This window comes from Puma concolor, chromosome C1 (genome assembly GCF_028749965.1).
Source record: "Puma concolor isolate L17-30 chromosome C1, mPumCon1.1.hap2, whole genome shotgun sequence".
NCBI lineage: Eukaryota > Metazoa > Chordata > Mammalia > Carnivora > Felidae > Puma > Puma concolor.
The window spans coordinates 122,790,244-122,807,105 of record NC_141674.1 but is presented as its reverse complement, the minus strand read 5'-3'; the positions used below and the strand labels follow the sequence as shown (position 1 = coordinate 122,807,105).

At 36.6% G+C, this 16,862-nt stretch overlaps 1 protein-coding gene across 2 annotated transcripts in view; it reads left to right on the top strand.

The window, feature by feature from the left end:
• Positions 1 to 16,862, top strand: part of DPP10 (dipeptidyl peptidase like 10) — a 659,495-nt gene that overhangs the window by 347,667 nt on the left and 294,966 nt on the right. For both annotated transcript variants that reach the window (XM_086718449.1, XM_086718450.1), the window contains exon 5: positions 2,330 to 2,404. In XM_086718449.1, the coding sequence (XP_086574575.1) occupies positions 2,330 to 2,404 (75 nt within the window). The remainder of the gene's footprint in view (positions 1 to 2,329; positions 2,405 to 16,862) is intronic.

The following is a 16,862-nucleotide window of genomic DNA, read 5'->3' as shown; positions in this document are numbered from 1 at the left end:
AATAGATCAATGTTAGCTCTCTTTCTATCATTTTTTGTTGTTAGTTCCATTATTATTGAAATGAAAACTAAAATCCTTGAGGTGAATTACTGCCAATGACTATTCTGATCTTCTTTTGAAGTGTCTTATACATGGGCTGTATAAGATAGATGTATGGAGGCAAAACTCCCAAATCTTAATATTGCCATATAACAGTATTTTTTCCCAGATCATTGCATTCTCTTGTGTATCAGGCTTACAGATTAACTATGTTACTCTTAACAATTTTCTAACACCAGCTGGGTGTCCTATAGTTTGATTCAGTTCTAACCACCCAGAATTAGTGTAGACCCTACCGGTTAAGGATTTAGTGCCTGCCCCCACTTAAAATACCAGCTGCATGTCCCAAGTCCCTAGGCTACCTGCATTTCAGACTAACTTGGCTGTAAATTTGGTGGTTCCCACAGTCCTCCTTCAGGTTTGATAATTTGCTAGAATGATACAGAAAGTGCTGTACTTATGAATGCTCATTTATTTTAGAGAATACAAATGAAGAGCTAGATGAAGAGGTAAATAGGGCAGGTCCAGAAGGGTCCCAGCATAGTCTCTGTCTCTGTGGAGTTGGGGGATGCCACCTTCCCGGTACATTAGTATGTTTACTAATAAGGAAGCACCTCCAAATTTCATCATTCATAGTTTTTTATTGAGCTCTCATTACCTAGGCATGATTATCATTGGCCATGCAACTGAACATCTCCTGTCCCTCCGCCCACCCTGGCCTCCAATTAGGGTTAAAATTTCCAATCTTCTAGTCAGGTGGTGGGCACCCCCTCCAGAAGCTGTCTAGCCACTCTTCCCTGGCCTCTACCCCTTGAGTCATGTCATTCCTATACACCAAGCATGGTTAAAATTATTAATGATAAATGACACTCCTTTCGCTCAGAAAACTACAAGTATTTTAGAAGCTCTGTGCAAAGAATCAGGAAAAAAAGACTCAATATATTTTTTTTATTATACCACACAAACTATTTCAAATATTGATTAGGCTGAGTTTCTTGTCCTTTCCGTTGTGTTTTGAGGATTTCGAAATTTAAAAACCTTGACTTCTCTTTTTTTCCATTTTTAAAAGAGTTCAGTCTTATAGAAATTGGCCTGACATAAAGTATACAAAATTATTTACATACGTATTTCTCTGCAGAAGCTATACAAACTAGTTTGCCCAAAATGCATATACGGTTTATTTTATTTTTTTGTATTTTGTAGACTTTTGGCGCATTAACTCAAATTGTTTGCCTTTTCTTTGCATCTGAAATTAAATATAATCTCTATTTCAAATCAAATTATTTCCCCACTCTCAATATATTTCTTTTTCACTTCATTTTCAATTATTTCTGATAGTAGGCCTATTCAATGATAGACTTGTAGGCTCAAAACCAATCAGGTGCAGTGTAGTTATAATCAGTATTTATGTTTTAATTGATTTTACTATGGGAGTGTCCTCTAAAGAGACTCTGTCTTTAATATAAGTATCTTCTTTTATTTTTTTTTTATTTTTTTTTTAAATTTTTTTTAACGTTTATTTATTTTTGAGACATAGAGAGACACAGCATGAACGGGGGAGGGTCAGAGAGAGGGAGACACAAAATCCGAAACAGGCTCCAGGCTCTGAGCTGTCAGCACAGAGTCCGACGCGGGGCTCGAACTCACAGACCGCGAGATCATGACCTGAGCCGAAGTCGGACACGTAACCGACTGAGCCACCCAGGCGCCCCTAAGTATCTTCTTTTAAATACAAGTATGAAACCTATAAGGAAACAAAAGTAGAGACAGAAATTATGATACCACAACATGTTACTCTTTCTTCCTTCCTCCCTCCGTCCTTCCCTTTCTTTTCTTTTTTTCTTTCCTTTCCTTTCCTTTTCTTCTTTCCTTCCTTCCTTCCTTCCTTCCTTCCTTCCTTCCTTCCTTCCTTCCTTCCTTCCTTCCTTCCCTTCTAACTTGAAAATATAAAAGCATTTTGGTTACTTAAAAAGTTCAGTAAGTTTTTGCTTTTTTCTTACGAAAATATTAACATAGTCTTCACATGATATACATAAAAAAGATATGCTAGAAAATTTTCTTCCTAATGAAATTTGTAATATGGCCTCTCCAAGTGTTTATATCCATCGGAATAAGTATACATACATACATGCATATTTATAATAGAAATCAAAATGCCTTTTCCACAGAGTTATGATGAGAATTCAGATCTTTTTAATATCTACATTAAATATCCAAATGCATATTAATGTCTCTGTTATTAAGGTTTTTACTGCTTTTGTAACTGGCTTTTTTTTTTTTTTATTTCTAGGTAACCTTCAAAGCCTCAAAACATTCAGTTTCACCAGATTTAAAATATGTTCTTCTGGCATATGATGTCAAACAGGTAAAAAGTGATCTTCTTTGAAAATCTTTCCTTGTGATTCATTCAGGTAACAAGTCATAGTTTTATTTGGTCATCTACTCCTCTAGAAACAATTTGACATATCCAATAGCTGCAGGGGGATACTGATAACCGGTATTGCACAAGAGAGGTTTGGAGAAAGTGTCCTGTCTTCCATACCTGGCTAGCAAATACCTGCAGCAGTCTACTAGGTCTACATGCTTCCTAGTCTGTCTCTTTTAGAGGGGAGTGTGGAAGGTGTATAGCAAATTGGACAAAGTAAGCCTTTTGCCATTTTCAGGACAGCCTTATTATATATGCAAGTGCTTCGTGTATGTATAGATTAAGGAGTTTGCTGATGGCTGTGTCCTGAGATGGAGTGTACATAATGGGAAGGGACTGGTGAAAACATTGATTCTGGTTGTGGTCAATGAATTCTTTTGTGGTATTTGAGCATAAGCCTGTGGTTGTAGAAAATTCTGAAAGCGGGTCAAACCAAGGAATCAATTCTGAACAAATAAAATGCTCTAATTGCAATTAGCATTTCATTATTCTGTGTCAGCTCTACAGCACACAATTAGAACAATATGTATGGTTGTTGAGTATTTTGTATTTAGATATAATTTGCACTGTTAAGAAGCAAAGTAAATGTTGAAAGGCAATTCAGCAGATTAGCTTTTGTAGAAAATAAATGATTGGAAATCATTCAAGAAATTTTTATGTGCTTTAAGACAATAAAAATTTATAGACTTAAGACAGAAGTCCTCATATAAAGCATTGAAAGCCTTTGAGCACATAAAATTTCACAGTTCCAAGGACCTTCTAAGTAATTATTTTAGTCTTTTAGTATTTTGGAATATACATGCACTATGTTTTTAGACAAGTTTATATATTTTCATTTAAAATAACTAACTTACACTGCAGAAGATGGGAGATTATGATCAAAGATCTCTTTTCCCATTATAAACCTTGGCCTTTTTACTTTACTTTTGTCCTGTTCCCTGTATTCATTGAGATTTGAAAAATGCATGTGATAGGAGAAAAACATTTGTTTTATAAACAAAATATTACAATTTCCAAGTTTTTAACTAATATTAATTATCTAAACATTTTTAACTTCATATAAATCTGTATTAAACTGATGATGAATTTAAAAACGAAACAGGTTTTAGTAGCTACCATAATCAAGAGTATGTGGAATGAGCAGGGGGATAGACATAGACATCAAAGAAATAGTTTAGAGAACTGGGAAACAGATCCATACAAATTTGACAGAAGTGCAAATGTAATTCAATGGAAGAAAATAGTTTTTTCAGTAAGTGTTGCTGGAGCCATTGGGCATCCATAGGCAAAACAGACACACAAGCAAAAATACACTGATCTAGGCCTCACAGTATATCAAAACTCAGAATGGAGTTGGTCTGTAAAAGAGGATGAAAATCCAACCTACAGGCTGGTAGGAAATATTCGCTACTCCCATATTCAACAAGGACTAATATCTAGATTACATATAAAAACTCTTAAGACTCAAAGTTACAAAAGACAGAACAACTATACAGTCTTGTGTGCACGTCCACGCAAGATTGAATCATCTAATTCAAGAAACATACAAACAGATAGAGGTAATATGACACAAACACTTGTATCCACTGTGTACAGCATTGTGTGAGGTGTTAGGGAAGTGATAGTATGGAAGAATAGAGAAAATTTCCATTCAAGATGATCATGGTGGGAAGGGAAGCCTTTGATGGGAATTGAAGAGCAAATAGGTAAAGATGAACAGAAAAGCATCCTGTTATTGCATGGGCAATAACATAGGGCTTTGTGGAACTAGCATTACATCTTGGAGGGATAGCAGTCAGTTCAGACTAACTAGCCTACTGGTAAATAACAAAACTTTATACCTAGTGGAGCCCAAATTATAGAAGAACTTAAATTCCATTTTATTCTTTACAGTTTATACTGAGATGGCCGTTTGGTAGCTTTGATGGTTTTAGAGTAATGAAAGGCCATGATTTAATGTGTGTGTCTGTGCATGTCTGGCTGTGTGTGTGTGTGTGTGCGTGCACATGTGTATAATGCCCATTAACAAAGACGGGAAGAAAACAGTCATACAAAATGCAACCACTTAGATGCATCCACTAAAATTATTTTGGTGTGTTTTATTCATTCCTTTTATCCCCTTTATGTGTAAAAGTAGGTAAACAGGAATTATCATATATTAAGCATTATTTGGGGCAGGCTGGAGTTGGACGCTTAATTGGCTGAGTCACTAAGGTGCCCCAAAAGTAACATTCGGTAACTGAACTGAAATTCACAATAGTCAACACAAAATAAGCTGCTTTAAAGTGTACGATTCACTGCAATACAGTACATTTACAATGTTGTGCAGCTACCCCCTGTATCTAGTTCCAAAACATTTTTATCACCCAAAAAGAAATCCCTGTATCCATTAATCCATCAGTCCCTATTGTCCCCATCACACCTTTTGGTAGCCACCAATATGATTTCTATTTCTGTGGATTTACCCATTTGGATATGTAATGTAAATGAAATCGTATGGCATGTGACCTTTTTGTCTGGCTTTCTTCACTTAATATAATGTTTTAAGTTTTATCCACATTGTAGTATGTATTAGCACTTCATTTTTTTATGGTTAAATAGTAACCCTTTGTATGTATATATCACAGTTTGTTTATTCATTTATCCTTTGAGCAATATTTGCCTTATTCCCACCTTTTGTCTATTAAGTATAGTGCTGCTGTGAACATTTGTACACATGAATTTCCTGAGTGCCTCTTTTAAATTTTCAGAGTATAAATTGAGGTGTGGAAGTGCTGGGTAATATGCTAATTTTGTGTTTAACTTTTTGAGGAACCACCAAACTGCTTTCCAAAGTGGCTGCACCATTTTATATTCCCACTAACAATGTATGAATCCTAATTTCTTTGTATCCTCGCTAAACACTTGTTTTTTCCATCTGTCTTCTTTTTTTATTTTGTTTAATGTTTATTCATTTTTGAGAGAGAAAGAAAGGGAGAGACAGAGTGCCAGCAGCGGAGGGGCAGAGAGAAAGGGAGACACATAATCTGAAGCAGGGTCCAGGCTCTGAGCTGTCAGCACAGAGCCCGACACGGGGCTCAAACTCAAACCATGAGATCATGACTTAAGCCAAAGTCGGATGCTTAACCGTTTGAGCCATGCAGGCGCCCCATTTTCTGTGTCTTATTATAAACTATCCTGAGTGTACAAATTGGTATCTCCTTGTGGTTTTGGTATTCACCTCCCTAATGACTAGTGATGTTGAATGTATTTTATATGCTTGTTGGTCTTTTGTATTTCTTTTTTTGAGAAAGGACTCTTGAATTCCTTTGCCTATTTCTTTATTCTTTTTGTAGTTGTGTTTAAGAGCTCTTTTATATTCTGGACAGTAGACACTTATATGATACATGACTTGAAAACATTTTCTTCCACTCAGTATATTGTCTTTTCACTTTCTTGATAATGTCCTTCGATGCGTAAATTTGAAAAATTCTGATAAAGTTTAATTTATCTACATGCAAGCTCTTGAAGTTGTATTTAGGAATCCACTGCCAAACTGAAGGTCATAAAGTTTTATCCCTATGATTTTTTCTGAAAGTTTTATACTTCTAGTTCTTATATGTAGGTTGTTGATTCATTTTGAATCAATTTTTATATATTGTGTGAGATAGGTTTCCAAGTATAACACATTTTAAGGCTCCTGATATATTTGGAAGCACTGCTTTCCAAAATCGTCACGTTGCTTTATACTGCCCTTAGGCAATGTGCGGCTTGTTACATTACCATCTTTACCAACTTAGAACTGTATTTTAAAGAAAAAGTAATTATTAACTTGATTATCTACTGATCAAATACATATACACATTATCACTCTCTCTGTTTCACACACACACACACACACACACACACACACACACACACAGAATCAGTATTAGTTTTATATAACTATGCAATAAATTGCCCCCAAATTAGTGACTTTTTAAAAAGAGTGTTTATTGTACTCTGTTTCTGTGTAATGGGAATTTGGGATTGGCTTGGCTGGATGGTTCTGACTCAGCATTTCTAGTGAAGTTACAGTCAACCCTGAGCTGGGTCTTCAGGCATCCGACAGCTTAACTGAGGTTGAAGAATATGTTTTCAAGGTACATCATTCACTTGGGTTTATGTAAATTGGTGCTAGCTTTTGGCATGAGGCTTCAGGTTTCTCCCTGGGGACCTTTCTAAAATACTGCTTGAATGTCCTAATGACATGGTACTTGGATATCTCCAGAATGAATAATACAAAGGATAAAAGCAGAAACTTAAATGTATTATATAATCCTTCCTTAGGACTTACCTGTTACTTTGAGGGTGCCTAGGTGGCTTAGTCAGTTAAGTGGCCAAATCTTGATTTCAGCTGAGGTCATGATCTCAGGGTTGATGAGTTCAAGCCCCTGTGTCCGGCCCTGTGCTGACAGCACAGAACCTGCTTAGGATTCTCTCTCACGCTCTCTCTCTCTGCCCCTATCCCACTCACATGCTCACTCTCTCTCTCTGAAAAATAAACAAATAAACATTAAAAAAAAGTTACTCATTACTTTCACAATCCCATGTCTAACAACTACCAATATATTCTCTGTATCTGTAAGCTTAGTGCTTGTAATTAAATTTTTTAATATTCTGCATATAAGAGAGATCATATAATATTTGTCTTTCTTTGTCTTATTTCACTTAGAATAATGCCCTCAATTTCCATCCATTGCTGTTACAAATGGAAAGATTTAATTTCTATGGCTGAATAATATTCATATACATATGCATGCATATATGTGAATATACCTGTTGAACCCTTCTAGTGTATTTTTCAGTTCAGTTATTATATTCTTCAGCTCTGTGACTTCTCTTCACTACTTTTGTCTATTATCCATCTCTGTTGACATTCTCATTGTGTTCATCCATTCTACTTCTCGGTTCAGTGGGCTCTTTATGAGCATTACTTTGATCTCTTTATCAGGTAAATTAGCTCTGTTTTATTTAGTGTGTGTGTGTGTGTGTGTGTGTGTGTGTAGTTTATCTTGTTCTTTCATGTGGAACATATTCCTCTCTTCTTTATGTTGGACTCTGTGTTGGTATCTATATATGAAACAATCACCTTGCCCAGTCTTAAGAGATGGGCCTTGTGTAAGAGATGCACCTTGTTGTTCAACCCTGCCTGAGCTCCTGGTTGTCTCTTAAATCTCTGTGCTTGTCCAAGCAGCCTATTATATTTTTAAAATATCCTCAGTAGTTGAGGCTATGCCAATACCTGTCAGCATCCCAAAAGAGAGGATCCTAGCACTTCGATACAGGCTGAGTGGAAGCCAGACCTCAGGCAGCAGCTTCTTAGAATATGCCAATATATATATTCTGTGATGGGCCTGCAAGTGTAAAAGCCATGTGATCCGAAGGTGTACTTTTTCTTTTCTTTTTATTTTTATTTACTTTTTTTTTTTTTTTGGTCACAAAGGTCAGTTCTAATTCAGTGTAGGAGACCACTAAGAAATGAGGATTTGGGGGACCATCTTAGCAGCTGGCTAACTTAGTCCCTTATTTTCTTATTCTATCTATCTATCTATCTATCTATCTATCTATCTATCTATCTATCTATCTTACACGCAAAGTATAATCACTCTTTCCGAGGTCCCTCAGATTTTCATCCATTGCAGTTCAGCATTTTTGTTAAATCAGGTCCAGATCTTGAGAACTTTCCGTAGGCATGGCTCCTTGGCTGTCGTTCTCTGAGTATATTTATATATTCATACACAAAATTAAATGTATTTATATACATCCATATAGATATAAAAACCACACACATATTTCCTAGTTATTTATATCTTATGTATTTGAATACTGGTTTAACTAACATTCTCAGCACCTATTTTCAGTTTTATTACCTTCATTGTGAGTAATGTATTTATGTATGCCATTCCTTTTTCTTTTGTTGTCTTTGTGTATTTTTTAAGCCACATGTTTGTGTAATTCAATGATAGGTTTTATCTTTTTTAAACATAATGTTTAAAAAATATTTCGCCTTTTATTTTATTTTTCTTAAAAGAAAATTTGAATTTTGTGATAAAATTCATCTTTTACTTTGCTATGTTTTTTTTATCTCTAGGCTTAGAAACATGTCCACCAGTATGAAAATACATCATTGTACTTCCCCCCCCCCTTTTCTTGGTTTTTATGCATATATGTTTATTCCATCCTATTTTCAATTGTCCATGATGGTGATTAAAACCAATCTTCCTAAAAAGTCATAATAATGGAAAATACCTCTCTTTTGTATAAATTAACATTGATAATAGTCACTTGGGAGGACCACAAAGGAATATTTTCGATGTATTATTAAGAGGTCACACAGCACAGTTGAGAAATGTAACCTGACTCATGGTTACCACATATGTCCTCAGCCTCAGTTTCCCCATTGCTGTTATAAAGAAGAAGAAAATATGAATTACTTCTCAAACTTACTATATTGAATAATTGCCTGGTATGAAGGGAAAGTCATGTGATGATAATTCTGCCTTAAGTAGATATCTATATCTGTATATCTATCTGCCTACCTATCTATTTATATATGGTGGACTTTTAATTTTTGTATTGGATCATTTCTCTGATCACTAATTTTTCTATTACCCTGTTTCTTCTTTGACAACTAGTTAAATAAGAGATTGCAGTAGAGGGGACAAATTTTTGTTGAGCACTCATATTGTGCCTATCATATGGGAAATGTGTGTATCAATTTAAACCTCCCAATGTTCTTGCTCGTTGGCCAGTGATAACATTTTTTACAGAGGTAGGAGACTTGGAAATCTAACTAACTTAATGGCCCCACCTCACCATTTCAACATTGGGATACTATCCCATCTTTCTAGGTCCAAAGCCCCTGGTCTTTTGATCACACAGCCATTTTGAAAGTCTTTATATATCTTCATAGCTTTATTCTGTATGCTGGAATAATTATTTTCTCATTCATTTGAAATCATATCAACTGTTCTAATTAAGTAATTGCAAGACAAATGGTACTTTTATTTGAAATGTTCATGCAGCATTTATTATGCTTCTCCAGGCTTGTGGTTTACATTTCATTTTTGTATCTGCTTCTTAGAAGGTTTTTTTTTTTTTCGTTTCTTTTTTTTTTCCAACTGTGGAATGAATTTTTATGCCATAATTTGAAAATGGTAAAAAAAAAAAGAAGAAATTATGTTAATGATCAGATTATTTGTGGTTAAAAATTGGCTAGTCTTTAGCATTTCTTGTTAGGCAACGTTATTTTTTGTTATTTGAGTCATAAGTCATAAATAGTTTCAATTTAAACATTTAAATACATTTATTTTATTTTTTTAATGCTTATTTTTGAGGGGGGGAGGGGCAGAAGGAGAGGGAGACAGAAAACCTGAAACCTTCTCCACACTGTCAGTGCAAAGCCCATCGTGGGGCTCAAACCATCAGTGCAAAGCCCATCTTGGGGTTTGACCCATGAACCCTGAGATCAGATCATCACCTGAGCTGAAGTCAGACATACTAAGCTACCTAGGCATCCCCAAATCCAGTTTATTTTATTTATTTTCACAATATGTTTGAAACTATTGGTCCATTTAAATTATTTAACAATTGTATGGGGCACCTTGGTGGCTCATTCAATTGAGCGCCTGACTTCTGCTCAGGTCATGATCTCCCGGTCGGTTGGTGGGTTTGAACCCTGCATCAGGCTCTGTGCTGACAGCTCAGAGCCTGAAGCCTGCTTTGGATTCTGTGTCTCCCTCGCTTTCTCTCTTCCCCTCACCCACTCATGCTTTGTGTCTCTTTTGCTTTGCCCCTCCCCCACTCACGCTCTGTGTATCTCTCTCTCTCTCAAAAGTAAACATTAAAAAATATATAAATTATTTAACAATTACATTTTTAAGCCATCCTTGAGAAATCAGTAGTGTTTTTATATACACATTTTTTAAGACAAACAAGTAGAAAGAAGTATTTAAACTCATTTTCATTTGTAGTTTCCTTATTGTTTGGATTAAAAATACACATTAAATGGACTAATTAATAGTTAAATTAACTATTTATTTTACATTAACTCCCTTTCTTATTGTGTCTTATGTTTGAGGTCAGAAACTTTAATTAAATTTACTGTCATTTTAGCATAATTAGAACTGTCCTTTATGCATGATGGGCCATGTCTTGAGAATAAGCTTTTTCCTGAATAGAAAAGTTAAAAACTGAATTAATCTCTTAAATAGTATCTAATAGAAGGAACACATAAATTATATATGTGATACAGTTGCTGTGTTGTTGTCTGTCCTCCAGAATTGATGCTCTGCAAAAAAACAGTATTGTTATTATCTAGAGTTGGATGCATTTATTTCCCTTTATGTCCCTACTAGTTTGTAACTTTGTAGACAAGGCCCGCTTTATGATAAATATCTATTTTAACTAAGATGTAATCACTGTAAAGTGAATCCTGCATGCGCTACTGCCTGAAAAAGTAACTCGTCTCTAGTGAATTATCTAATTAAATTCTGAGCCTTAATACTTCAGTGCTTTACAATTACAGACACATATTTAAGAAGTCTGTGGGAGTGCATGATCTGGTCATGGGATTATCTAAGCTATTAAACTTCATACACTTGGGGCACACAAATATTTCAAATAATCCTGTTAATAATAAACTCAGGGAAATTTCAGCCTAGGAAAGTGACTCTATTCAAATACATGGGACTTGAAGTTGACCCTGAGAGCCTCCTGCCTCCAGAACCCATAGAATGCACCTTCCATGTTCTCCTGTAGCTGCTGCTACAAAGATGTCTTCCTAGTTAACCTTCTCCTTACTAGAGAGAGATTATAAAGTATGAAATGTATATTAATGTCAATTTTGGGTTATTTATTGTTGTTGTTGTTGTTGTTGTTTAAAGGAGAAGAGTCCTAGAAGGGAGAAGGAAGCGAGGGGAGAGATGGGGAGGCAAGGCAGGCAGGCAGGAAGGAAGGAACCTAAGCTTTGGAAAACAGTAGTTACAATTTTTCCCTTTTGCAGTAGCTACTAATATATTTTTTGGTTTATCACTAATTCAACTGCACAGCATTTATTGTCTTTTGCTTTTGAAATAGTAGGTTTATTATAGAGAATCTGAAAATTCTGAAAAATATAAACCATGATTCTAGTGCCTATATTTCCCTCTTTTAGAGAAAACCAGTGTTAATATATTGATTTATCTTCTCTAAATCTTGTTTTTGTAATACTTAAGTGCACTCTTTCCAATTATAGACAAAAGCGTTAGAATACATTGAGAAATACTATATTAGCAAAACACTGTCACACTAAGTGTTAAGATCATGTTCTGGTGACCCAATGCTGTATAATTAACTCAAAAACTTGGTAGTATAAAATGGGAATTTGTGATTATTATAGATTCTTTGGGTCAAGAATTCTGGAAGGGCTTGGCTGTGCAGTTTCCACTTGAGGCCTCTTATGTGATTACTTTCAGATGTCACATGGGGCAGGGCTGCAGGAGGTCAGGTAGAGTTCCTGGGGCTGGTGGGCAGGAGGCTGGGCCAAAGGGCAGGAATAGCATCCGAAGGGCAGGGATCATCCTGCTCATGGAGCCCCGTGACCCCATGTTCTGTCCTCCCAGGTCCTCTGCCCTGGGCTCCCTGAACTCGGGCTATTCGAAGTTTAGCTCAGATCCTTCTCCCTGGTGGCACCTTAGCCTATAGGCCTCCTACAATCTAGGCACTCATGTATGGCCACAGCTGCTGATGGGTACCAATGAGTGGTACACCTCCAGACTGACCGGGCAATTGTACTGAGCCCCGAGGCTGCTGTTGCTACCCATGGGCCTCCTCTGCTCACCCTCATGCCCCTGTGGCTGCCTTTGCTGAGCCTAGCCCCTAAGGCTGTATCACATCCCCATTTCTGGGCCAGCACCCTCCCTTCCCCCACCAGCTGCCATCATCCTTGGCCCAGCCCATCCTGGCCTGCTTATACGTGGATTTTTTTCAATAAATATATGTATAGTACAATAAATGTATTTTTTTCTTTTGATTTTCTTTTTTTTTTTTTCATCTTTGTTTATTTTTGAGAGAGGGAGAGAGAGTGTGAGTGGGTAAGGGCAAGACGGAGAGGGAGACAGAGGATCCGAAGCTGGCTCCAGGCTCTGTGCTGACAGCATGGAGCCCCATGTGGGGCTCAAACCCAGGAACCGTGAGATCATGACCTGAGCTTAATTTGGAGGCTTAACCAACTGAGCCACACAGGCGCCCTTCCTTTTGATTTTCTTAATAACATTTTCTTGTCTCTAGCTTACCTTATAATAAAAATATAAATGTACAGTGTATATGTTAATTGACTGTTTCTGTTATTGGTAAGCCTTCAAGTCAACAATAGTCTATTATTTAAGGTTTTAGGGATCTGAAAGTTTTGGGGGATTTCCACCCCTGGGTGAGGTGGGGCCCTATAACCCCTGCATTGTTCAAGGGTCAGCTGTATTACTTTCAGTTTATACAACATACTGATTAAATATTTGAGTATATTGCAAAATGATCACAAAAAGTCTAGTTAACTACTTATTTTGGTAAAACTAGTTAACTAATTTATTTTGGTAAACCAGTTTTAAATAAATAAAGGAATACTTATCAAAGTGTAGAATGAGCCAGTCAAAATGGCAAATTGATTTAGTAAACTACAGAGTCAAGATTACCGATAATCTGGAGGTGGGTATGCTGGCCCATGTCAACAGGCACCTGCCAGTGGTTAGAATGAACTTGAGCATGTGTTTTATAACAAAAATATACTTCTTAAAATATAGTATGTGGAATAGTAACTGATAGGCCAATTTAGATATTTTCATTGACCATATGCAGTGTGAACTTAGATTGTCACATGAACTTCAGAAACATTGATATAATTTTAGGCTGAGCTAATAAAATAAACTGTCTAAAACTGTTCTGTTTGGTACTGTAGCCACTGAACATGTGGCTATTGAGCACCTGAAATGTGCCTAGTCCAAATCGAGGTGTGTCGTAAGTATAAAATACACCAGATTTCGAAGGCTTAGAGAAAAAAAAAAAAACAAGGAAAAATGTAAAACATTAGTAAAATGTCATATTCTTGACAGATTAAATTAATGGTTTTGATACATTGGGTTAAATAAAACATCTTAGTATGTTGATTTCACTTAGTTCTCTTTATTTTTTATTAACATGGCTACAAAAAATTAAGCTTATACATGCATGGTTTGCATTATATTCATGTTGCTTGGTGTTGCTCTAGAACACAGTAGGTAAATATTCTAGTGTTTGAAATGCCAATTAAAAGACACCTGAGATGCTGTCCCTTAATGAAGACTATATACAAGGAGACAATCATAATTCTCAAAGATTTAGCAGCTATAATGAAGGAATTAGAAATGTAGCTATGGAAAGAGAAAACATGGCAAAATATGGGGAGGACGGTATCTATTATGAGTGTTGAAAGGGCCGTCACAGAGAATAGAAATTAAATGTGTTCCTTCGTGTAAAACTAAAGCCAGGGATATTAGGTGGCATCAGGACTGGCAGATTTTGGCTCAGCATAAAGAAGGTCTTTCTAACAATTGTTTGATAAAACCAGGGCGAGTATGGGAAGGAGCGCACCTACTTTCTTTAGAAATTTTTAAAAAGGTGGATAGAGCATGTGCCTGGGTGGTTCACTTGGTTGAGTGGCCAACTCTTGATTTTGGTTCAGGCAATGATCTTACTGTTAGTGAGATTGAGCCCTGCATGAGACTCTGCACTCAAAGCACAGAGCCTGCTTAGGATTCTCTCTCTCCCTCTCTCTTTCTGCCCCTTTCCTGCATGTATGTGTTTCTTTCTCTCAAAATAAATAAATAAACTTTAAAAAAGTGGATAGATAACTCTATTATAGACATTGTGCAGAGAAATCTTACATCTTTTTAAAAGGTGGATGGGTAAACTGTGTTGGGATAGGTCAATTACAATATCCATCATTAACCCAAGAAAAATAGTAGATTTCCCTCTGGAATATAGTATACCATAAACATAAAAAAGAAAGATAAATGTGTCTCTTTGGTATGTTTGAAATTTTGCATATTGTACAGTCCCTGATTTTTCTTGGTACAGACTTGAAACAAAATCAGGTTTGCTTTCTTTAGTCATATCTATTTTGAAAAGGATCAAATAGAAGATAATGTTTCATAAAACGGTAATAATAGTGGGGTGCCTGGGTGGCTCAGTCAATTAAGCATCCAACTTTAGCTCAGGTCATGATTTCACAGTACATGAGTTTGAGCCCCGTGTCAGGCTCTGTGATGACAGCTCAGAGCCTGGAGCCTGCTTCTGATTCTATGTCCCCCCTCTTTTCTCTGCCTCTTCCTCACTCACACTCTGTCTCTCAAAAATAAATAAATGGTAAAAAAATAAATTAAAAAACAGTAACAGTAGTGAATCTTACTAGAAATAGAAAAAACCATATGCACATATAGAAAGAAATCCACAAGTAGCGTTTTCTGATTATACCAGGAGACAGCAATATTATGATTCCTAATTGGAGTTTATACTAATTAACTTCTCATTGCTTTTATGTTGCCTATTTAACAAATAAAAACAGTTAAAGATTGTGAGTTGGTAAATTAAGCAGCCCAAAGATAGTGTGTGGTGTAGGGGGCCTCTTAATTAGCCAAATGAAAGAAGCTTAGCATTTCACAATAAAGAGGGAATAGAAGATACAATTAGAGTATGAGGCCATGCATTTTTGAAAGACCTCAGCCAGAAAATGACCAAGGCTTATTGTCAGAAAATTGAGACTTGATTTTCAAGAGCAAAATGTGTGTTTATATATAAGAATTAATTCAGTGTACCTGAAACATAATGAAGTATTGCATAATCGTACTTAGTTTTACTTACTTATATTTAGTGATGTTTATTTTTTAATGTTTATTTATTTTGGGAGAGATGTGGGGGTGGGGACATTGAGAGAGGGAAGAGAGAACCCCAATCAGGCTCCAGGCTCTCAGTGCAGAGCCTGATGTGGGGCTTGATCCCACCAACCATGAGATCCTGACCTGAGCCAAAATCAAGTCTTTAAACTGACTAAGCCACCCAGGGGAACTTAATTAAGTTTAATTTAAATGTATACACATTTTCTCCCCTTGTGCTTTTGAGATTATAGAAGGCTCTAACTGGAGCTTAATCTGTGTGGCATCTCCAACACCAGGTACCATGCAGTGGTACTCTACTGCCATTTGTTTCTTGAATAAATGCATAGCTCGGGAAAGAAGTGGTCAAAGCTTCATCACTCAGGGAGAGAGGATGCATTCCTTGCTGCTGCTTCTTTTTTCCCTCTGCTTTTTCTTTTTAACAACTCTTCAGCACCCTGTCTCAAAATAAGAGATCCTTTACACAGATGATGAAAAGCCAATGGTATTCATCTGAAATTTGATCTTTTTAAAAGAGATTCATTAAATAATTGACGTTCTTCACATATAATTTTTCACCTTAAACTAGTTTTATCACATAAAATGTTGCACTCAAATTTATGAATAGGGGCTGATTGACATGACTTAATCACTTTTTCTTTCTCAATAGAAAAATGCCTATGATATTTCAAATGCAAAATATTAATAATTTTAATATAAGGATATCACTTTGTCATCATTACTTTGCCCTATGTGTGGAATTGAGGAACAGATATTTATTTACTTATTTATTTTTTTAATTTTTTTAACGTTTATTTATTTTTGAGAGACTGAGAGACGGAGCAGGAGTGGGGGAAGGGTAGAGAGAGAAGGAGACAGAATCTGAAGTAGGCTCCAAGTTCTGAGCTGTCAGTACAGAGCCTGACGCGGGGCTCAAATTCACAAGCTGTGAGATCACGACCTGAGCTAAAGTCAGTTAACCCACTGAACCACCCAGGCACCTCTAAATTATTTTTTTTTCAACGTTTTATTTATTTTTGGGACAGAGAGAGACAGAGTATAAACGGGGGAGGGGCAGAGAGAGAGGGAGACACAGAATCGGAAACAGGCTCCAGGCTCTGAGCCATCAGCCCAGAGCCTGACACGGGGCTGGAACTCACGGACCGCGAGATCGTGACCTGGCTGAAGTCGGACGCTTAACCGACTGCGCCACCCAGGCGCCCCATAAATTATTTTTAATGTTTATTTACTTTGAGACAGAGAGAGAAAGAGAGACAGATAGAGAGAGAGAGAGAGACAGCGCATGAGTGGGGGAGGGGCAGAGAGAGAAAGAGACACAGAATCTGAGGCAGGCTCCAGGCTCTGAGCTGTCAGCACAGAGCCCGACACAGGGCTGGAACTCATGAACTGTGAGATCATGACCTGAGCTGAAGCCGGATGCTTAACTGACTGAGCCACCCAGGTGCCCCTATTTTTTTTTATTTAGCAATTGTGTT